The sequence below is a fragment of the Astatotilapia calliptera genome, chromosome 10 (genome assembly GCF_900246225.1).
Source record: "Astatotilapia calliptera chromosome 10, fAstCal1.2, whole genome shotgun sequence".
In the NCBI taxonomy this organism is placed as follows: Eukaryota; Metazoa; Chordata; class Actinopteri; order Cichliformes; family Cichlidae; genus Astatotilapia; species Astatotilapia calliptera.
In genome coordinates this window covers 30,865,417-30,890,287 of record NC_039311.1, presented here as the reverse complement: position 1 = coordinate 30,890,287, position 24,871 = coordinate 30,865,417, and the positions used below count along the sequence as shown (strand labels likewise).

The 24,871-nt window shown below is 42.6% G+C and overlaps 1 protein-coding gene across 4 annotated transcripts in view; it reads right to left on the bottom strand.

Annotated features, from left to right (window-relative positions):
- Positions 1 to 24,871, bottom strand: part of sgcd (sarcoglycan, delta (dystrophin-associated glycoprotein)) — a 420,239-nt gene that overhangs the window by 91,149 nt on the left and 304,219 nt on the right. For all 4 annotated transcript variants that reach the window (XM_026182769.1, XM_026182768.1, XM_026182770.1 and 1 more), the window contains one exon: positions 8,570 to 8,671. In XM_026182769.1, the coding sequence (XP_026038554.1) occupies positions 8,570 to 8,671 (102 nt within the window). The remainder of the gene's footprint in view (positions 1 to 8,569; positions 8,672 to 24,871) is intronic.

The following is a 24,871-nucleotide window of genomic DNA, read 5'->3' as shown; positions in this document are numbered from 1 at the left end:
GTCGACGATCTCCACAGAGGAGCCGTTGATGCTCAGCGGTGAGTGGTCGCCTCGTGTCCTCCTAAAGTCAACAACCATCTCTTTTGTCTTGTCAACATTCAGAGACAGGTTGTTGTCCTTACACCAGTCCGTTAGTCTCTGCACTTCCTCTCTGTACGCTGACTCGTCGTTCTTGCTAATGAGACCCACCACGGTCGTGTCATCAGCGAATTTAATGATGTGATTTGAACTGTGTGTTGCTACACAGTCATGAGTCAGCAGTGTGAACAGCAGAGGACTGAGCACACAGCCTTGTGGGGCCCCAGTGCTCAGTGTGGTGGTGCTGGAGGTGCAGTTCCCGATCCGTACTGACTGAGGCCTTCCGGTCAGAAAGTCCAGGATCCAGTTGCAGAGGGAGGTGTTCAGGCCTAACAGGCTCAGCTTTCCGATCAGTTGTTGGGGGATGATCGTGTTAAATGCTGAGCTGAAATATATGTACAGCATTCGGACGTGTGAGTCCTTCTTGTCCAAGTGTGTCAGGGCAAGATGGAGTGCAGTGGAGATGGCGTCGTCCGTTGAGCAGGAGTCCTTCAGGGCTGTTTGTGTACACTACACGTGTTTAGTTCATTGCAGTGCGGTGCCTTTGATCCGCTCGGTCTCCCTCTTCTCTTTGTTACTAATGGAACAGACCATATTACTCCCAGCAGGATGCCTCTCACACAGAGAGGAATTGGGAGGGAAAAATAAATAAAAAATAAAATAAGAAGGGAGAGAGGAGTTAGGCGAGAGACCAGAAGAGAGATGTGTGGATTACAGTTGGTTATAGAAATGTTTCTTGGTGGCAGAGCTGCTCCGGGGGTTGAATTAAATCTCGGTGAGATGGGCCAAAGAACCAATATGTCCGGAGTAAAACATTGGCTGATTTTGGAAATTTGGGTTGAATGAAAATAAATCCACAGTGTCGAGGCTCACTTTGAAGAGCTCAAAGGTAATTTCAAGATGCAGGAGATGAGCAGTGACTGAATAGGTCTGGACGGTTGACTAATCTATGAGCTTAGTTACTCAGTTATCGTTTTTAAAAGACACCATATTTGTAAATATTCTAAAAATATCTGGTTTATTTCAGTTTTGTCCTTTTGATATTCAGGATCGGTTCTTGTCCTCCAACCAAACCATCACATTGGTTTTTTGTTCTCATACTAAGTGTTCCTGAGACATCAAACGTTTCTTTGGTAAAGCTCAGATCTGAAAGCAGTTAACGTGGACGAGGTATAAACACCTTTGATTTGGAAAATGCAGGTCCTACACACCTTCTACGTGCACTTTGTTAGAGCTCACTTATCTTTACATGCACATAACCACAAGTCATAAAAACAGGTCGACACAGAACCAATCCAACGCTTTCTGAGAATTTCTGACAGTCTGCATTTAAAGGTTGATCAGGAACGAGCTCATAAGAGACACACGTCATTATTAGTTGCCTTAACACAACAGTTGTATTAATTAGTAAATGTCAGTGACTGAGAGAAGCATGTGTGTCTGTCAGTGTGCTTCGGTCACCATAGAAAGACATTTAGACAGTTCACAGAGATACTTTAACTTAAGTCAACATTTATTTTGATTTACTGGAAAATGCACAAGAGTGACTCTCTGCTGCTACATTAGATATTTAATGTTTGAGGGTTTAAAGGGTTAATGATGGATTTTTACGCCTCAGTATGTATCTATAAAAACCTGATGCCCACTAGAAAAGATTCTGGTTTTCCCAGGATAGAGGGTGGTCTCTGCAGAGACAGAGACCACCCTCGCTAACCTCTGATATCATTTGGCTCTACAAATATGGCTGAAATATGACCGAAACCTGCTAACCTGAGGGTGACGAGTTAAATGCGTTTTAACCTTCTAGATTAAAGTACTCGAGAATCTTTAGTGCCAACCGATTTACCGATGGTTCTAACGGCCTGACTGATGGCAGCTCTTCTGGAAGTCTCCTCTTATGTCAGCCCCGAAGCAGCTAACGATGGTTAGATTAAAAGTTTTGTACAATTAGTTGCCAGAAGAAGTTTGCTGCACTTGACGCCCCTGATTTGAATAAAATAGCTTGAACTTGAACTCTATGCAAATGCGGAGCAGCCAACTTGTTTCCCCTTCACTTTAAACACAACAAAGAAGGCACTGAGGACCTGCTGACAGAGACACGTCTTACAGCAGCTTTCTGTCGCACTTTGATAACAACGGTAACTTCACTTAGACAAGCGAAGCATAAAAGGAAGCAGGAAGAGGAGCGTTGGGAAATACAGAGCGGACTGCTAAATTTTTATTTAGCGGTTGTTGTTTACCCACTCCTGGTCGACTGTGTACTGGTCTTTTCCCATCGCCTCCTCCTGGTTATCATTATTCCTCTCATATCCTTTGCTCAGTCATCCATCCCTCTCTCTGTCCCCTTTATGTTTAGCTCTCCTTAAGCTCTGCTGTTTTGTATTATGTCCCGTCTTTTACTTGCCACTTGCCCTTTCTGTTCTCAATCTGCTTTTACGTTCATCCCTCTTCACGGTACAAGAGCAGAAGGCATGATCCGCACTTTCAGCGCTGGTCTGGTATTCATATTTTATGAGCTGCTTTGCTAGTTATCGGCCATCTATCCTGATAGACGAGTTCAAACTTTGGCTTTCACCTAACGAACATGTGGGAATGCAGAGCCCAATTTATGCTCTGGGGATTTGTTATCCCCTGTTCCTGCTTCTTGGACAAGTAGTGAAACCCTTTTATTATGAATATTCCACAGTGCTATGATACTGCATTGCAAACACGGTGTGTTTGCAATGCAGTTGCCTGTCAAAGCAAGCTTGCTGGTGTTCTGATTCAGTCCTCCTCCATCTGTCTCGCTGTTTCTGTCTCTATTACTGCTGCTCCTTCTTCCTCATCTCCATCTCCGTTGTTGATATGCTCTCCTCCGCTCTCTGACTCGCTCCTGTATCCCCTCTGCATTATCGGACCATCTGTCCACTACCTGCACCACAGCAATGATTGCTCCCAGAGTAGAAAAGACAAAGGGAGAGAGACCCTATCGCTTTATTGTGCCCATCTCTCCCATTTCTCTGACATCTTCTAGGCCTGGATGCTCGTGTAGTTGCTGTTTGGACACCAGGAAGCACCCCAGAATGTTAATTTGTAAAGCCAGCATAACAGGGGACCTCAGCCAGACAGCATTTCGATTGGTAAACACCAAAAATCCTACTGCAGGAACACTGAAACTGTAGCTGAGTGCAGAACGCGGGGAGAAAACGTGCTGATAATACTGACGTGTTTGCTGCTCCTGTTTGTTTCCTCAGCAAGTCTGAAACATTTGCACTAGTACAGCCACACCGTGCTCACCGTGATCAGGCAACAACCTCCCTGAGGCTGAAAACGAAGCCAAAAACTGCATTTCCTCTAATGGCCAGTTCAATCCTCATAGACCTCTATGTTAAAAGGACCAGCTCCTCCAGCCATGAAAAAAACCAGTTTCCAGCCTGCCACTAAAAATTATTTTACCCCTTCCTGTATCATAGCAACTGCACGGGGAGGGTGATGCCTTTTTTAATATACCTCACCCAGTTGGATTTTGTTAAGGTTTGAAGTCTTGGGTGACTTCACCGCGGCCAAATGTGATGCAGTATGGAAAAAAACGACCAAACAACACAACCAAGCAGTGACGGCCTTTACAACACTTCAAGTGTTTCTCATCTTCATGTTGCTGTCTGCAAATATCTCCCAAAATTATGTCTGAAAAGTGGAAATGAACACTGGAACGTTTTGCTTCCAAACCTCTGAGCTTGTAGCAATATTGGTAAATAAAAGGGTTCCTTTTACCCCTTCTTCTCTCTGGCTGATTTAAATGGACGATACGTTATAGTAACCGGATCAATTTTTAATATTAATGTTACATTAGCAAATATATATTTATATTAGCGTCCTCGGCCTCCTGCCTCGTTTGAATACCCATTTACTTATTATGGGTGGTGACTTTGTGCTTGGACCCTGATGGATAGATCGTCTGTAAGAACTGGATACTCGACAACAAAGTCAGCTTCTTATTTACAGTCCTTTTTTTCAACCTACGGCATCTCGGACATTTGGCGTTTTTTACACCCACAAGACAGACAATATTCCTTTTTTTCAAATGCTCAAACCTACAGTAGAATTGACTATTTTGTTACTGATAACAAACTAACCTCTCTTGTTAAGTCATGTGATTATCAGCCTATTGTAATATCTGACCATGCGCCCTTAATATCGACACTGCATATACCCGGTATGGAGTCTCCTAAACGGATGTGGAGATTTAACTCTCTTTTGTTAAGTGATGAAAACTTTATAGAATTTATTTCGGATCAAATTACCTACTTTTTGGAATTTAATTTAACTCCAGATATTTCCATCTTGTCGGTCTGGGAGGCTCTTAGAAAACATTTTGATCTTCTGAAGATCTGCTTAGGCAGCCCAGTAGCTTCCAACTATGTTTTTTCCCCCTTCAATGTCTGATGCCACATTTCAGGGCTGGCAGAGGCGAGGGCTGAGATCTTTAAAAGAACTACTCATTGACGGCACGTTTGCCTCATTTGAACAGCTGACTAATAAATACAACTTACCCCCCTCTCATTTTTTTAGGTATCTACAAATACGACACTTTCTTTCAGGCTCTATCCCAGGGTTCCCAAATAGACCCCCTAATGATGTAATGGATGACATTATGTGTTGTAACCCGGCTAAGAAAAAGGCCATACCATCAATACTTGTTCTGATTTTGCGCCTGGGTTCTTCTTCTATGTCTGCAATTAAGCGATCCTGGGAAGAGGATCTTAGAATCTGTATTGCTGAAGCAGACTGGGGCAATGTTTTAAGTAATATTCACTAGTCCGACATGTGTGCAAGACATTGCCTTCTACAGTTTAAAATAGTGCACAGGGTTCATCTCAGCAAATCGAAATTGGCAAAGATGTATCCCCAGATTGACCCAACGTGCGAAAGATGTAAATTGGCAGAGGCCACCTTGATCCATGTGTTTTGGTCTTGTTCTGGACGGATGTCTGTGAGGCTTCGTCATGCATATTTGGAATGAGAGTGTCACTCTCAGACTTATTGCCTTCTCTACACTATTGGCAAGACGTCTAATACTTTTGAAGTGGAAGGACGCAGCCCTGCCCACAGTTTCGCATTGGGTTAAGGATGTTTTATTTCATCTTAAATTAGAGAAAATTAGGTTCGTTTTGAGAGGCTCTGTAAATAAATGTAATAAAGTCTGGAAACCCTTTTTGATATTTTTTGACCAACCATCTACATAGGTTCAGGAATGACCTTTATTTATTTATTTATTTATTTATTTTTAATTACATTTGTTTGCTTATTTTTTCTTCCTTCTTATTCTTTACACCTTGGCTGGTGTTATTTTGCACTAATTGAAAGTTTTTCCTGTTAAACTTTTGATTACTTGACAGCGAACAGGGGTGTTGTTTGTTAGGGTGGGTTTTTATTTTAAATTTTCTCTCCTCTTTTACTTTTATTTGATGCTTTGTATTTCATTGTGGAAAATCCATCCATCCATCCATTCGCTACTGCTTATCCTTTTCAGGGTCGCGGGGGGCGCTGGAGCCTATCCCAGCTGTCATAGGGCGAGAGGCAGGGTACACCCTGGACAGGTCGCCAGTCTGTCGCAAGGCCAACACACAGGGACAGACAACCATTCGCACTCACATTCATACCTAGTGACAATTTGGGTTATCCAATTAACCTATCCCCACAAGCTGCATGTCTTTGGACGGTGGGAGGAAGCCGGAGTACCCGGAGGGAACCCACGCAGACACGGGGAGAACATGCAAACTCCACACAGAAAGACCCCAGCCTGATGGTGGAATTGAACTCAGGACCTTCTTGCTGTGCGGCAACAGTGCTAACCACCGTGCCACCGTGCTGCCCCATTGTGGAAAATAATAAATATATTAAACACCAAAGCTCTGAGCTACGAAGAGAAAAACCCACCCCAACGTGTGTGTGTAATGACGTGCTACAAGTAAGTATTTATCTATCTGCATCACTATTAATTAAGTTATCGAATTCAAAGAGCATGAAGGGGATGAGTTTAAGGTAAGAATGTATGTATTGCATTCTGTGTGAAGTTTGGACTGTGGGTGGAAGCCACAGGAGCCACTGTGCAAAGACAAACATTTTAGTTTAACTGGTGATTCCAAATTGGCCACATGTGAGCTTGAATGGTTTTCTGTCTCCCTTGAAACTTGTCCACAGTGTAGGAGGCTGGGGTAGGCACCAACTGTCTGATGACCCTGAATTGGATTAGCAGAAGAAAACGGATGAATGGAAATAAAACTGGATCCTGTTGTTGCTGAAGCCCTCTGATGCCATGAAACATTCATTCTAATCTAATATTGTTTTATATTACAATATAACACGATTTAACAGGATGACAGCTTGACTTTTTGGTTTGTTATAACACGTGGTTCGGTTTTATTGTTAGAAAAAAAAATCAGTGAGAATTAAAATCCAATTGTGACCGAGCAGCACACAACATGAGTTGATGGTAACCTGGCCTGATCCCAACTTAGAGGCACACAGACTTTGTCTTGTGTTATTACTAAACACAAGAGTTCCCTTATATATGTTATAAACTGTTAAATTGCTAATATCCATAAAATATATTTATATTAGTATGATATTCGTTACCTGGGGCCTCAAATATGGCAGTGAGACACAGACTTAGGCGTTAGAGAGAAGGTCAAACCACGAGCTCTGTTCATGAAGCTCAAAGGAATTCGCTTCATGTCGAGGTTTTGGACACGTCAGACTCAGAGGATATGCAGTGGCTGACAGCCATATCTTATGGGACTTGAGAATGCTTCAGGATTCCAGAGGAGGCGTGAATGCGAATAGTAGATTTACTGAGCTTTAGCCTGCTGGCATTATAACCTGACCCAAATACATGTGGAAGGAAAAGGAAGTCAGATCATCGGTTACTCTTCTGAGAACACGCGCCTGCTTCAACATAACCTGTTTTAACATAGTTTTGGATTTCTTTTTAGGTTCAGACATTTGCTGAAATCAGCTTGTCGTACGTGCAGCTGAGTTGATAGCACTGGATTGTCTCACATGCTTAATTCTCACTGTAGGAAGCTCAAATTCCCACTACCACACCTACAATCATTAGACACTTCACACCTTCTCAATCTCACCTCATTTCGAGTATTATCAGTCAAGTGTTTCACAGCGCACTAAAAAGTATGAGACAAACTGTATTTTTGCTAGAAGGTAATTTGCAAAGCAGTTTTTAGTTCATGTGATGAGTGATAAAAAAGACTAAGTGCTAATGTATCGATGAGCTGCTGCTGCTGATTTTAAAGTATTTCAAATGGTGATTTAACCACATTTCACACATTGCTGTGGGATACGCTGACTCCCTGTGCTACGGGAATTTGTAGGGCCAGGTTTGACTGTTTTGGATGGTTTGGATAGCAAAATGAGCCAAAGTCACACTGAAGGTGATAACACAAGACCTAAATACAGTAACTCACAGTATTTTGCCATAATGGAAGAATATAAAGCAATGGCGCTCTAACAGGACAAGCAAGGCAAACTGTTTTTGCCTTGTCAAATCTAAAAATAGACACAACGTAATAGTTGTCAAGGTAAAACAATCTCCTTCCATCTTAGACAGTAACGCCATAAATGTCCTCACCAGTTTGCGTCCATCCTTTACTGGCTGCAGTCGGCTACTGTAGCTAAAAGCATCACTTGTTTTGTACTTATAGGAAACTGTAGCTGTCTCCGTTTTACGAGTGGTGGTTTGTGCATGTGCATTGTGGACAAACCTCTATGGTAAACTGATGGGAAGCCAGCTGCTGGCTGAGCTTTCACTACTCTGAGATCTGCTGTGCTTTGTGTCGAAACAGCTAGAATGATTAGCTAAACAAGCTTCAGTGATTTAGCATCATAACAGATGGGTTTAGTTTTGCTACCCACCTTTTTAAAAGTGTGTGATGTAGAGAAGGTAGAGGAGGATTTACAGAATATTAAACAGAATTAAGTATATAAAATGAGCTCAAGCTTAAACATATGCAACAGTAATATTAATGTATTTAACGCTGATGGGGAACATTTTTCTGAAGAAGAACATTTTTTGCTAATACTTCATGCACAACTTTCCATGTTACAGTTCTAGGTGTACTGCGGTGTTTTCATCATTATTGCTTCTTGTCCTAAAGGAATGGTTTGGAAAATTCCTGCACCACTTGTCATCGTCAGTCACAGCAAGGATGTACTCACTTGCTTTACTGTGTAGACTCCCATGTTAGAAGATAAATATTGTGCTCATACCACTGCCTTTTTCATGGCTCTTAAATGGTGTGCATGAATGTAGCTGTAAGGACCATTAATAGCAAAGTCACCCATGTCTGAATGACAAAGCTTCCAGTTTAACAGCTTACTGAAGGCACAAATGTTCCGTAGCCTAATCCATGTTTAAAAAAGGGTCAAATTGCAGGATGGATGTGTGCAGTACAGTATGTACCAAGTAAGGTGTGCATTCATGCGAGTCACTTACTGGTTTGGACTGGATTTCTTTGGCATAGAGGGGTTGGAGGAACTCAGAGTCCCCCTCCAGTTTCAGGCCCTTCTCTGTTATTCTGAGGTTTCCCATCCCATCCTGTGCAGGAGACAGACACGCTCTCAATTAGGACATTATCTTCACATACATATGTTATTTTTATTTCTACATCCAGCCAAATTGCATTACAGCAAATACAGATCACAGATGTGAATTTCAAATGAATAAAGTGTTGATGCTGCTGGAGCACAATCACTGCAACAATTACTGCTTGACAGTCTGGTATCAACAAACAGCACTTTGCACTCATTTAACATGAAAGTGTAATATTTGTGATTATATATGCAAAGCCCAGGGTTCACTTTCTAGATCTGCATTTATTAAAATAACCCCAAATGATGGGAAAACACAGATCTGTGCGAGCTAAGGTGAAACAGACTCATTTTCCCAGAATCATCTGAGTCTGCATGCAGTTACATAAAAACAGCTTCACAGGATTCAAGGAGGACATACAGACGATACGGTAACACGATGAATTCAACCTTTATGTATATTTTCTTCTTGTTCCAAACATCGAGTCTGAGCGTTTACACGCGCTAACCCTCTGCAGGCTGCTGTCTCCGTGTATTCTGTGCCAATATGGGGCTCAACCTTGAACAGGAGTTGCTGTGTGTGTCCAACACCTGCCACTTTATTTCTGACACCTGCAGCTTGATAACAAGCACCTGGTATTTATCTATATGGCGAGATGGCTGCGTGCAGGGGAAAAAATTAAACATCACATGCACACCTGATGGTACGAGGAAAGATGTTATTTTGTTTCACACTCACAGAGATACAAACTCTAAATACTGTACACAGAGCATATTAGACAAATTAAACTGTATCTCTGGGTGAGCAGCTCCTCTAATCTCTTCTAATCTTTTTTTAATGCAGTGATATTGGTTGAGACTTGACTTCAGCATTAGTAATACAAACTAAGCCATAGGCTAACATGATGTGCAGAATTCATACATACAATTGAGCAGTTTGTTTAGATATTTACAGCAAAAGGGTGTTCAGTATGTAACTGCAGCCAATGCAAACTGACCAGAATGCCTCGAAGAACTGAATATGCAAATGACATGAGGGATATTTCCATTTCAAAGCAGGATTCTGTGATTTGCATCCAATATTGTGCCAGAAATATTAAGTTTATGCCAGGAAATAGCAGAGACAAACACTTTTAAAATTCAGATGGTCAGAAAACACATTAACCTATCGGTTTTATCGGAGACTGGTGTGTGATCTGGTTCTTCAGTGTAGGAAAGACGGTCACAAATCGCCCAAAATACAGCTGCACACTGTGCACTGCAGTGCTCTTACAGAACTTATATTTAAAACACAAGTTTAAAAAATTGAAGGTGAATAGAGTCAAATTTGATTCGCGAGTTGGCAAGACAACTTTGACCACATTACAAGCAAAGCACAGACTCTATAAGCAGGCTTTGAAAACAGGAGATAAACATTCATGTTGTAAAATTTCATCTTAATGTGGTTGGTTAAATGGTACGCATCAGTCCCACAGGTCTACAGAGCAGCCGGTGAACACCTGGCAACCCCCGGTCATCCGGTTGGCGAGTGCTGGAGGTTGTTGCTAAGCACAATGTAAGAAAGTGCTGCACCAAAACCTCAAACTTTTTGCATGTAAAGTTGCTCTAGTAGAGTCAGGGAACAGTGAAAGCCAAATGAGTCTAGTTTATGTGCATTTAAAATATGACTTTGTTAAAATAGATTGTTTGTGTTTGTGTGAATGTCTTAAATAATCAGGTCACATCTTATCGTAATGACCTTGTAGCACCATATCACCTCATTAGAGCACTTCGCTCTCGCTCTGCAGGCCTACTTGTTGTTCCTAGAGTATTTAAAAGTAGAATGGGAGGCAGAGCCTTCAGTTTTCAGGCCCCTCTTCTGTGGAACCAGCTTCCAGTTTGGATTCAGGAGACAGACACTATCTCTACTTTTAAGATCAGGCTTCAAACCTTCCTAAACAAAGACACACAGTTGAAACTGCATTTTGTTTTCTTATATTAAGATATTGCAGAGATACTAAATGTGTAGTTAAAGACAGACAGAAGACAGCGAGGGGAGTTTCACTTGTCCTGTCCACTTAAAGTGGATCAAAGCGAGCTGCACGTGTCTCACCACTTAAATGAGTTTGACATCGCTGCGATAGTTTGAATGCAGCGTTACGCAGTGATGCTGTAGGACTACATGTGCAAAATCTTTCTGGAAGCCACAAACATAAACTCATTAACAGTTGTGCAATTACTGCAAAGCTCCTTCCTAAACCAGTGGTGAGAGATTCTTAACTTAACGACAGCACGTGTGGAGTCGCCAGCAACTGAACACCTGCTGCTTCTGTCACCCCAACCAGTCGCAGCAGATGGCCCCGCCCCTTCCTGAGCCTGGTTCTGCTGGAGGTTTCTTCCTGTTAAAAGAGAGTTTTTCTTTCCCACTGTCGCCAAAGTGCTTGCTCATAGGGGGTCATATGATTGTTGGGTTTTTCTCTGTATGTATTATTCTAGGGTCTACCTTACAGTATAAAACACCTTGAGGCGACTGTTGTTGTGATTTGATGCTATATAAATAAAATGGAATTGAATGTGTGGAGAACACAAGAAAGAATGTTTAATACCAAAGTATTACAGAGGGAAGTCTGACTTCTTTAAATAACAAGCTAATGGAAATCTTAAACTAAAACTCGCCAATCCAGAGTAAAAATTTGTTTTAGTGTCGACTCTTTCAGGATCCAAGAAACAAGTTCAGATTGTCCCACTCTCGAAATCCATTTACGAAACCTGCACCCACAAATGCTCATGGATACGAAACACCTGATTGGGAAATTAAGCAAGTTAAGGTGGCACAGGGCAAATACTTTACATTCTCAACAGAATCTGTGCAAACATATCTGCAAAAGTGAAATTACAAGAAATTAGTCACAAAGCAAATTCTCAAGTGCTTCGAAGGAGCACAAAATACTGTCAAGGTATCTGAAACGAAACCACATCTGTTACAGTTCATCGTTCTCCTTCCGTCAGATTGTTATAAATACAACAGAAGTTGCCAATCATTCGAAGGTATTGCAGCCGGGTTACAGAGGCTTCTGTTGCCTCCGCCTGTCTACAAAGCAGAGACCAAAGGATATTAACCATTGAAGATAAGAGGAGATTTGGTGAGAGATCTGCTATTGAGCTGCTTTGATTCAAACACAACCGGCTCAGCTGACCCTTCACTTTCCATCCAGTCATTATATAGATTATATGAGATTACTCACTGGATTGTCTCCAGATAAGAGGCGTCAGTGTGATAGTGAAATAAAGAAAAGAGAAAAAAGCCAGCTATCTGCTCATGTGATCTCCTTCTGCAAAGACTCTTCTTTTTGTTTTCCCTCCGTCTTTTGATCCCCGGTTCCAACGAGCAAATGGAGATCAGGACCCTTGAAATCCCAAAGTAACTGAGGATGGTTTGCAAGCCTCCTCCATGTAATCCGTCCCCCCGCTGTGCAAAACGTATTAAAATTCTGGCACCGCTGCAGAAATGAAGAGGTGAGTCCTGGACGTGTCACGACTGCGAATTATCCCCTGGTGGAAATCAGCGGGGCCGTTAGCGAAGGCCCACAGATGTCATTTAAACTCAATTTCTGAAACTTTGATGACGAAAGCCAACGGTAAGAAATAAGATGTGTTTATTTTCCGTCTTCTACATTTTTCAGGAGCACAGGTACTCTAAGAAAGAGGTAACCAGAGATTCATGCGATGCATGTTTACTGAAATGTCCAGCAGGGGTTCGGCCCAGCGGAAGGTTTAAAATCCCTGAAGATGCATAAAGCTTAAAAATGTTGTGCTTCAGACAGTTCAGAATCTCTGTTTCTACATTTCATACATTTTCTCCTCTGCTGAGATATCAGAATACGCTCTTTCTCAGTAGGCCGACATTTAGATAAACAACTTACATGGATTTGCTTCTTTCAAACACAATGGTTGAATGTTGAGGTTCAGAAAAATCCAAACTTAATTATGGGATAAAATAATAAAATAAACTGACTCTCATGGACTTTTCAGCTTCATCAGAAATGAATGTAAAGTCCATTCAAGAGCCAGTAATCATACTGATGGCAGTGTTACTCACCACCAGGGGTGTAATGAGTAAGGTTATACCTGAGTTTTGTGCATTTCTCTAACTTTGGTTTTTGGTTATGATCCAGTCTCATTCAAGTGGTTGAGCCTGAGGAAAAATAATTTTATGAACTCTATTATTCTGATATATTTCCGGTTTACCATCAAAGCCCCCCACGCCTAACTATTAATCATCAGAGGGGCTCCGTAGATAAGTGATATGGATGTGCCTGAAACCTTCATTTTTCTTTTTATGTGACCACCAGGGGGCAACGCCTGTGGTATTGGGGTCTATGGGAAAATGGCCGTTGCTCTTAATGCGCAGTAAACATTTTCCTGACCAGTTCAATTGCTTGTTTTAAGACTTATTATATAAAAAGCTGTTTATTTTGTGAATTATAGTCCCTAATACAGTCAGAAAGGGGGATGAAGCAGTAAGTGTTTACCAAGCATACAGTGGCCCCTGATTCCACAACCTGGTTTCAATGAGGTTGAGCAAAGCTGGAGGATTTCTACACATGTGATTTCCTTCTTTTATATACGTTATGTTGAGAACATAAATTAATCTTGTGGGAAGATTGGATACAACACAAATTTTGTGTAATTCAGTTTAGTTGTATTTGCATAGCGCCAAATCAAACAACAGTTGCCACAAAGTGCTAATGTTAGCTGTTTGGCTAGTTAACAGCTATCATTTGTAGACACTGAGGTTACAACTTGGTGTTGTGACATAGTTTAGCATTTATGCATATTCAATTCTTGTATTAAGTAAAGAAGAATTGGACACTATGTGCAGTCTAAGGCTAAATAAGTTATAAAAGTTGATAAAATGTGGCAGCTAGTGCTGGTAAGCCCTGTTATATCATCACAGCATGGGTCTATTAAAATTCACACCCTATACAAGGAAGTATGCAGTAACATGTACTATGTGAACATGTCCAAAGAGAAGTATCCCAGTTAGACACAGTATCAGAATCATTACAGCTGCAGAGGGAGATAGGGGTCGCTAAACAAACCGTTTAATATGAGTATGTTTATGTATTAGTTTGCTATCAGAGTTTAACTGTCTCAGCACCACAGAGAGACTAAAAGCTGGGTTGAGTTTGAAATCAGTTCCTTTTTATTCTACACTACACCACATTGGCTGCTTCTAAATGTGAAATACATGCTTTATATAGTATCCATAGCATATGCACTACCCACACTTCAGGATTCAAGGAAATAACTTTGAACGTAACCTCGTCTCGACTCTTTCAGGGGGAACAAGAGACACAAAATCCTCAGTCTGTGTTCGTGACTCTGCTTTTGTTCTTTCAATTCAAGCCAGGTATTCTGCAAATGACAAAGTCTCCCTGCTGCCACTGTTTTAACCAAGCAGTTTTAATGGTTCACATTATGAGTGAAAGACTCCAAGCTGTCATAGCTGTGATACAAGGACTGCAGGACAAAAGCAACAATTTAAATTTCAGACGTATTTTTGGATATATGAAGCCACACTGACGAGGTGACTCAGGTGGTTATCTGTGCAGCCATGTTCGATGTGACATCATTCTTTCTATAAGATGGAAGTTGAAATCTAATTCTTCACCTTTCTGAAAAACTGCAGTTCGACTCGCCTCACCTTTTCCTTTTTTATTCTCTGCAGTGAGCAGTGCACTGCAGCCGGCACAGCGAGCCATGAATAATTCAGGATGGCTCTGACCAGAACAGAGGCCTCTGAACACTCAGGTGTGCCTTCTTACCTCTTCTCTCCTACCCTCTACCCTCGTCTCCCATTGTTCTCTTCTTCGTTGCGATTCGCAGTTTGACATTAATCATCTTCTTGCAATCCTGCCCCTTGCTCAGGCCCCGTGCTGATCATCCTGTTGTCACTTTTAGATACCTCTGGCTACGTGGTTTTTCCTGGCCCCTGCCTGCCACTCTTTTATTTTTACTGTCACTCGATATTTCTACTTGAACAGCAATAATACATTTTCTTCCATTACATCCATTCATTCTCTTCACCTCTGTCCCTCCTTGTCTGCCGCTTGAACTGAAAGGTGCTGCTACTCAGGCGGCATGAAATCTAAAGTAGCCTGCTGTCAGAACCAAACGAACAGAGCAGATTATGACATGATTCAGACGGCAGCCGTTGCTTTGACAATAACGCCTAAACTGTTCAACAACACTGAGAATATCACTAAGAGTACTCAGCATCTATAATTTTATCTCAGAGCTGCTGCTGTTGACTATTTAAATGCTATTTAATGTGCACCAACAGCCTTCACAGTACAACTGCTTATTTTTTTTATTCAGTGTCCAGATATTTTTATTTCCATCATGAAGTCATTACCCTGAAGCCAACCAAAATATGCTCTCCATGTTCACGGCTCTTGGTCATCAGTAGCTTTTTGGGGAATGTGCAGCAAAAACTATGTAATTAAAGCAAAACTTCAGTAAAACAATGATCGGCTCCATGTGCCAGCAACATGAAATGCATTTCTAATGCACCGTTTCCAAATCAAATGGAGAGAATTCAAGATACTCAGTGGATAGCACCAGTTTAGGAGAAGCTTTTGACACAGTAACATGTTAATATTTTAGCAGTAGATCGGCATTTTGTGAGCAATTTTATGCCCAATAAACAAGCCTGTCATCCATAGGAGGATCTGCCAGTCCTACTTTATTCTCAAAAGACCACAAGCAGCTCGACAGCAACGTTACCATCAGCAACCATTATTGCCAAATCCAAAGCCACTACACGCTGTTGGGTCAATGCATTTTGCTTCTCTGGGGTCTGAAAGCCACCACTCGCCTGTATTTGATGCAATCTATAATCAATGGTATACTGTAACTGTGATCAGGAGTTTCTGGAGATTTTTAAAAAGGTAAATTGATTAAATTTATATATAGTAATACCATTTTAACAGTAAGATTTAATAAATATGACATTTTTATCTAACTTTTATGTAAAAACTCATTATAGTAATAAGCTTTCTTTCTTTCTAAGTTAGATGTCAAAAGCCATATTTCAGCTATGATCACAAATTAACAGCAGAGTGCAGTTAACAACAGTACATTTGCATTGTAGCAGTGTTTGACCACATTTATAGGTAATTTCATTGTTTTCGTGCGTAAAAAAATCTTTTATTTAAAAAATAACAGACAGCTAACGTTGATTAGGGTTGTGATGTTAACGTTAACATTAATTTTAGTAACTTATTTCTATTTTTCTGGCATCCAGACTACAGATTTTTTTCCCCTTTTACACTGCAGGTCTCTTATTGAAAAAGAGTGCACGTCATTAAGAGTGAAAGCTGGGGTTGGGTTACAAAGCAGCTTGCAGAGGCAGCAGGATCCCTGAGAAGACTAAAACAACTAAACGAAATGTGAGATTTGGCAGAACTGGTGTTAAGATTAGCTGCTGAATGGGTTCAACTTCACACACTTCACTTTTTTTCTCTTTGTAAAACATTTGTTATTTAAAAATCATGTAAGTATAAAATGTAGGAAGAGTAAAATCAAACCTCTCAATCATAACATCGAATCAGTGTTCTCAGAAGTTAAACCAGGTGAGCTGCAGGAATATTTGCCTACATTTCAGATAAACCTGCCCATCAATTTATGCTGTTTAAACTGTCGGTGGCAGCCTTTAGCTCTTAGCTTGTGTCTTATTTCCCTTACATTTGTGAGGCCATGACAGCTTGGTATATAACTCATCAGACATATACCGAGCTCCCTCCGTGTCCAGGACTCCTTATCTTAATCCCTTTTTTTGCTCTTTGTTCCTTTCTCTCTCCACAGCATTTGCTGCAATAAGGACTAAACTGATCTCCACTCAGCCCGGCATTCCCTCCACTGTCACCTCCCCATAAGCCTGATAGTTATTGAGAATATATTGTTTTTCGTGCGTGTTTACTTGTTTCATTGAGAATGTGTGCTATAGCCATGGCTTCTCTGTTTACCTGGACCTGTGTTGGTGTATAAGCGCAGGAAGAAATGTCTGTCTTGCAAATAACATTTGTGCCTCTCTGTAAACATACACGGCAGACCCAGTGGCATTTTGATGCTTTTTATTAAAGCTTTGACGGTTGCTGTCCACAATACTCACAGAGCTGCAGCTCTCCCGCTGCCCGCTCAACACTATCACAACAACAACCCAACCACAGGACCCAGTACAATATTTAATTCGGCGGGGCGTGATTGCGGATGCCGTGCAGGTGCGTCCGCCTCCTCTGCACGGCACCGCAGGCCACGCCCCGCCACATACCCCCATCGCCCGACTGAGGCCGGGGAACCATCCGGCCGAACGTACTCCCCCACCGCGAGCGGGAGAGGGGATCAGCCCGGACCGTCGGCGCCCCGGGCCCTGGCCAAGCGACGGGGAGTTGTGAGTTCAGGTGGCCGCCTGCGACCAGCAGCGTCGGCGAAGCTGGTCCGGAGGTCGGCCGCGTGGCAGGTGGACGCGGCGCTGTTGGTACGGTCGTGCGCCCAGCTCGCAGGCGGCTGGGCAGATGCCCGGCAGGCACCGGCCTCTGTGGAGGTGAGGCCGCTCTGCTCACCCTGCTAACCTCGGGCTTCGGTGGCGCGGACTCCTTAGCACGGGCACCACCGACTTATCCCGCGGCTTCTCCGCCCCTCCCGGTGGGAGCAGCTCACGTTCCCCTCGCTGCGCCTCCGCCGCTGCCCCTACCGGCTGGAGCGGCTCCTCGGGCGCCGCCATCGCCGCTGCCCCTACCGGCTGGAGCGGCTCCTCGGGCGCCGCCATCGCCGCTGCCCCTACCGGCTGGAGCGGCTCCTCGGGCGCCGCCATCGCCGCTGCCCCTCCGGCTGGAGCGGCTCCTCGGGCGCCGCCATCACCGCTGCCGGCTCCGCCGCCTTCTTCCGGGGCGCAGGAACGGGCACCGGCCCTGCAGAGCCCCAGCGCTCCTACGCGAGGTGTGGGGACAGGCGCTGTGGCAGGCTGCGTGCTAGCTGGTCGCAACCTGGGGGCCGGCACTGGCGCCTGCACGGACTGCATCTCTCCACTCCAGCGCCATTGGGGAGCGCCGGTGGGGTGGTGGTGGTGTCGGGCAGGACCGGATCAGCGCCGCCAGATTCTCCATTCTCTGTAGATGGCGTTCAGTCTGGTCCTGCAGCTCTTCCCGCCTGCGGCGCCACACCGCCGCCTGCTCCTGCTGCGTGGCCGCCAGCTCGGCCACCATTCTCGCCAGCTCCTCCCTCTGCTGGCCCACTCCTGGGTCTGCCGTGCCTCCCGTCCTGGGTTTCGGCACCACTGTAAACATACACGGCAGACCCAGTGGCATTTTGATGCTTTTTATTAAAGCTTTGACGGTTGCTGTCCACAATACTCACAGAGCTGCAGCTCTCCGCTGCCCGCTCACACTATCACAACAACAACCCAACCACAGGACCCAGTACAATATTTAATTCGGCGGGGCGTGATTGCGGATGCCGTGCAGGTGCGTCCGCCTCCTCTGCACGGCACCGCAGGCCACGCCCCGCCACACTCTCTTATTCTCCAGATTTATTTGGCCCAGCTGTGTGCTACAGCAGAGACAGAGAGGGGTTGATGACAAGGAGGGGGGAGAGGAGCAGCGAGGAGAACAGGCACATATAAAGACTGATGTAACACTGGATCTTCTCTCTGCTCATATCTGTCCTCTTATCTGTATCCTATTTCTCTATCCACACCATCTCTCTCTGTCTGTCGTGCTCCTGCTTCTCCTTCACCGAAGCAGATGTCTTCAAAGAGCCAGTAGTCGCTGCTGTCAATAATGTGGAGCTCTTGGCCTATTATTGAGCGTCTGCATCGATATGCATCAAGCCACCACCCGAGGCTAAAGCAAATATAGCCGTCTCTGGGGGAAATACTACAAGGAGCGAGACTTTTTGTATACCACCGAGCTAATCACACTTCTGCATGCTTAAAAGTAAAAGCTGCGTTTGAATACTCCTACACAGGACAAGTTATTCTGGGATCAAGTGCTGCACAGTTCAGTGCTACACTTGAAGAAAACTAGGCCCATAATAAAGACGATAAGATGCATTGCCAGAGGGTACGTTAATGTAGGTGGATACTTTATTTTTCTGTTTTCAATAAACAGAAAATATAAACTCTTCTTTTATTCTCACAGAGTGTGACGAGCAAACATCAGGAGCTGTGAAATACAGAAACACTTGTCCTGTACATGTCTACAGTAAGTGCTCTCCTCTGCCTACAAACAGGATCAGAAGTCAGTGACAAACAACAACCCAGTAAGATAGAACTTGTGTAACTGGATCTAACTAAGCTCCAACAAAGAGGCTTTTTAAAATATTTTTGGCTAAATGTAACCTCACTACATTTGGTGTGGTATGTTCTTTGTCTCCACTAATACTTCAGTTGAATTCTCCATTTAGAGCCTGAGGTTTTAAACTGGATACACTTAAATTATTTGGTAATTCTACATCGGCAGGCTCGCTCTCAGGCTGCTACTTCAATCGTGAAACTGCTTAAATCAGCTGATCGGCTTTTCTGTCGCGAGTCTGTCTCTCGTTTGTTTTTGGTCCACTTTGCACCAGAAAGAGCAAACCAGCGGCTGAACAACAGCAGCACGTTTAAGCTTGATAAGCTGTTGTTAGAATGTATTTAATCTTACTTTCTACTCGAGGATCTTTTTCTACGTAGCTGACGGCTGGTAACTGTGCAGGGGCGGATCTAGCAAAGTTTAGCCAGGGGGGCCGATAGGGCATTAACTGGGAAAAGGGGGCACAAAGACATACTTTTCTTTCTTATTCTCATTTAAAATGTCGAGCTTTTAATAAATAATTATCTGACACCCAAAGTTTTAATTTGATGTAAAATGAATAGAAGTCAATTACTGTACATAGTGACTATTAAGTCTAATATATATACCCTAGTAAGCTATAGTACTTTTTACTTTGGGAAGGTACCATCTGTGCAGTCTGCAATTTTGTTGAAGAAAGATGTTGAATCTATTTAATATTTCTTGAAAAATAATTGATTTCTGTGCATTTTTTTTCACACTGCATCAAATTAAGGTTGATTACGTCGATTAAGCATCATGAGGTGGCGCGTGAGGGGTGGTTCCCTATTTTTTATTTATTTAATTTTGTTGTTGCTGGGAGTTGGAACCCTATTAGTTAGGTTGCTTAATATTTACGCTAAGTACTCTTTAAAATACCAGAATAGGGAGGATGGTGTAGGTTTAAGTTTATTAGATTGATCAGTATTGCTGAACTATGAAATATTTTTTTTGTATACAGGTATAACAGAATAGCTTTAGTGTAGTTGTTGTTTTAAACTTGAGTATGAACTTGCAGACTTGCAAAATGCAGCAAGATATTTTAAAAAACAGTTTTGTTGATTAAAAAACACTATATCGGATTCATATCGGTATCGGCAGATATCCAAATTTATGATATCGGTATCGGTATCGGACATAAAAAAGTGGTATCGTGCCATCTCTAGTATGAACATGAATAGTCATTCGTCTCTCTGAACTAGCCCTGCGATGCACTGTAACCTGTCCTGGTGTACCCAGCATCTGGGATAGCTTCCAGCCACCCCCAGGACCCTGAATTAGAAAAGCAGTTGAGGGAATGGCTTGATAGATTGTAGGCAGAGGATGCCAGCTACACTTCTATCAGTACTACTACTGGGTTGACTCCCTTTTGCTTTCAGAACTGCCTTTAATCTTTTTGGCAAAGATCTAACAAGGTGTTGGAAACATTCCTCTTGATGGCACCACACAGTCCTTGCATGCTTCGTGTTGTTTACACCACATTCTGACCCTACCATCTGAATGTTGTTGCAGAAATTGAGATTCATCAGACCAAGCAATACTTCTTCCAGGTTTGGTGAAGCCGTGTGAACTGTAGCCCACGTTTCCTGTTCTTTGTTGATATAGGTAGAAACCATTCAGGTCTCCTGCTGCTGTAAACCATCTGCTCATAGGTCTGATGTGTTGTGGGTTGATGGTTCCTTTTCTACGTCTTTGCTGTAATGAGTTCATTATTTGAGTTATTGTTGCCTTCAGATTGGTTTGAAGCAGTTTGACCATTTTCTGCAGTAGAAATATTTTCATCCTTTTGGACCATGGTCGTGTGGGAAGATCCCAGCATATCAGCAGTTTCCGCAATATTCACAGTAGACTGACACCAACAACCAGCCACAATCAGAGCCACAAAAATCACCTTTCTTCCACATTCTGATGCTCGGCTTGAACTTTAACTTCAGGTTGTTTGGCCTTTTCTACGTGTGTGTGACTGGCTAACTAGATATTTGCATTAGTAAGCAGTAGAATATGTGTAAAACAGACTAATAAAGTGCCTGATGAGTGTGCAAATCACCACTGATAACAGCTGAAAACTACCACTTAATGGGCTGATAACCTTTGAAACAAGTGCAAAGGCAGGTCATTGGTATAAACAGAGCAAAGCTCACAAGCAGACTGTTCTTAGTTACACAATCCACAGTAATGGCAGCAGAAAGAGATCAAACTTGGAGTCTAATATTAATACAAGTTTGTGTAAGTGCATTTGCTCCCAAAAGGCAAAAATAATAACATTGGTTCCTCTTCACAGGGCGTCTTGTGTAAGGTGACATGTAACCTGACAAAAACAGGGTACCTGGGCGTGAGGAGTGGGTCATCAACTAATTGTAAGCTCTGTGTTTTGATCCCCAGCTTCAGGACATTGAATAATAATAAATAATAAATAGATGCACTGGGATCAATTTTTCCCTCGACTCGTCCATTTATGTGCACAAATGTGTGCATAACAGATAAAGTGCTGTATGCACAGAACAAAGCGCCCTATGAATGCGTGCATGAATGGGTGAATTTGGCTTGAAGTGTGAAGTGCTTTAAGCGGTCGATAAGAGAAGTGCTATATAAATACATTCCATTTACCTTATCAGTGTTTGTTTGCCGTAACCACAGTTTTTCTCTGGCTTTAATCAAACTGGACTTTCCATTTGCCAATAAAGTAGAAAGCTTACACTACAAACAAAAACTTTGGCCATCAGAACAATCTGAAAGATGCTATGTTCACAGTATTTTCTGCACACGCAGCAGCAGTGGCTTCAAATAATCGACTGACCCGAAATTGACTGTGGCAGCAAAGATACACAGGTTGAGTCCTCCCATTTCAGGGCAAATCAGGCTGCGTTTCTTGGCTCCATCAGAAGAGGCCTTTGAAACAGGACTTCAGACAATCTAGCCCCTGAGCAGGGACGCAGCAAGAGACAAAACAAACCCTTTCATGAATTTGTTACAGTCAGGGTGAAAACGGTAAAAGCCCAACAAATCTGAGCTACAGGTTCTCGGGAACTTATACTGTCCACCACAATATGCTGAAACCTTTGTCTGCACAGGCTGCTTTGGTCATAATCCTTGTTTAGTATTTGTTTAGCATTAAATAGCTGCCTGTGTAAACCATGTCCTTCAGGTGGAATTTGAGTCTTAATTCTTTACTTAATTCCACATCGGCTAATAATAATAAATATCTCAAATGTGAAACCGCAAAGCATTCTTGCTTCAGAGATACGCTTTTCTCATCAATTTCTAATGTGACGAACAACAAAATCCCACAAACTAGGTGAGGGGACAAATGTCACAATCACACTTCCAGAAGAAAAGTTTGAAGTCTGGTCACATTTTACTTTTCATTTTGACTCTGTACCCCACCTCTCACCCTGACAGTCGAGAAAGGCTTCAGTGGTTAACTGGATGGACAGTTAGATGGATGGATTGTAGGTAGAGGTGGATATTCCCAGACACCTCAGTATATATCATCACATTACTTCACTAATGATGACATTATTGTGATTTTTTACATTTTGCAATATGCTGAGTAATGCAATAACATTTATTTATTCCCCTTTTCAACTGCTAATTATATCCTCGACACTAAAATTTGTTCAATTCAATATATTAACTTATCTCAGTTCAGCTAGTTTAAAGCAGATTAACACTGTGATTCAAACCTGCTATAATGTTGTCATAAGACAGAGTCACTCTGTCTGGGATTGAATGGGATCAAGCTCGCACTCACACGCAACCTGTTTCTGATAATTCAGCTATTAACTGTGAAAAATCACATATGTATACATATTTAAATAGCCTACTCTATATAACTTGTCCATGCTCTTAAACTTTCTTTTATTATTGTGTTTATTTCCTGTTTTTATGCCTGTCTGATTTGCTCTGTACAGTGTCCTTGGGTGTTTTGAAAGGTGCTTTTAAACAAAATGTATTATTATGATTATGATTATTGTTATTTGTTTCTGTCTACACAAACACAAAGAAACGCACATATAACAATTACATTTATGTTAAACAACCTTCCTGTTCTGCAGGAAGGTTGTTTAAGATAACATAATTTTTTTTGGTTGAGTTGATTTAGCATAGAATAGAATAGAATAGAATAGCCCTTTATTGTCATTGTACATGTACAGCTGTGCACTAATGTAAGTTTGCTCAGACGCTATCTCAGGATTTTGGTGATGTTCTCTCTCGTTCACAGTATTTTGACCCCCGACCCTAATGGATTGATGGTTATGTATCCCATGACACTGATGATACCAGTGGAGCACTTTTGCCCACGGTCTCTTCACATGTGTTTTGGATGCTGAGGGATTTCTATTGAACTCTGTTTTTTAACTGCAGGTAGAAAATCAAAGGTTGAGCTGCACCAAGTGTGCAACAACGCTGACTGGCCGTGACCGAGCACCATTATGTAGCCAGGTGAAAACCATTATGTGGTCACCACCTTACTACAGGGAAGAACTGTGTTTATTGTCTTATTAACCAACATAAACCTGCTTATGTTTCAAATGCAAAAGAAAGAGCCCTCCGGCCGGCTGGGAGCCCACTCGGAGAGTAAAATTTAAGCACCTTCGGACAGCAGCAATGTGTTTCCTGCAATCCATTCCCTCTACACTCCCGCATCACTGAGTGCTCTTTCAATCAGCCTCCGTTGTCCCTGTGTGGCTGCCAGAAGCCAACATGGCCAAACTCCAAACTAATACATTTTCCAATTGATCTATTTGATAACAACAACAACAAAAAGTTTTCCCTTCTGTCCTACAGTGTGAGCAAAGCACCGCCTGGCGCAGCATCGCTTTGAGGCCGCTCGCTTTCTCTCGTTCCACAGGTGATAGCTGCAGCGTCATGTAGCTACACACTGTGATGGCTATCAGTGGAATTGGCTTTGAGATTGCTCTCCGCAGTGAACCCCCCCGCTCCTCTGATTGAGGCCCTCGATGCATCGCCACATCATCCATCAATGGGATGGGAAAGCAGATGGGGGCGGAGGTTCGGTGGAGAGTGAACCCAAGAATGAAAGATGAAAGAAAGGAGTGCAGGAGGGAGGGCTGATAAAGTCGGGGACAGATAAGACTGGGTAAAATAGATAGATAAACACAGAGAGCAAGATAAGGGTAAAGAGAAAATGAGTGTGAATGTGAGGAGAGGCAATGTGCCGGAGCGCAAATGAGGTGAAACATGCTGACTGGAAGTGAAGTCGAGAGAGGAGAGAGAAGGGGAGGAGAGGGAGATCACACGAAGACAAGAGGAGGAAAAAGAAATAAACGTGGGAAAAAGGGGACGAGCAGCCAGAGTGTTCATGTCCACACTAATGTGGATGAGTCTGAAATGCCATCTTTTTCTCTCTGTTTGGGTATTCCATCCAATTTAAACCACTGCTTTCCAAATCTTAGCAGTTCACAAAAGCTCTCTAAGGTATAAAACACCACACAATGCAGTCTGGAAGGAGGCAGGAGAGCTTTTTAAAACCACTCCGCTGTGACTGCCTTTAAAGCTTTTACAAACACACATCACCCCTCGTTTCATTATACAGGGTGGGCCATTTATATGGATACACCGTAATAACATGGGAATGGTTGGTGATATTAAAGTCCTGTTTGTGGCACTTTAGTATATGTGAGGGGGCATACTCCTCAAGATGGGTGGTGACCATGGTGGCCATTTAGAAGTCGGCCATCTTGGATACAACTTTTGTTTTTTCAATAGGAAGAGGGTCATGTGACACGTCAAACTTATTGGTAATGTCACAAGAAAAACAATGGTGTGCTTGGTTTCAACGTAACTTTATTCTTTCATGAGTTGTTTACAAGTTTCTCTTTGTTCACAACCAT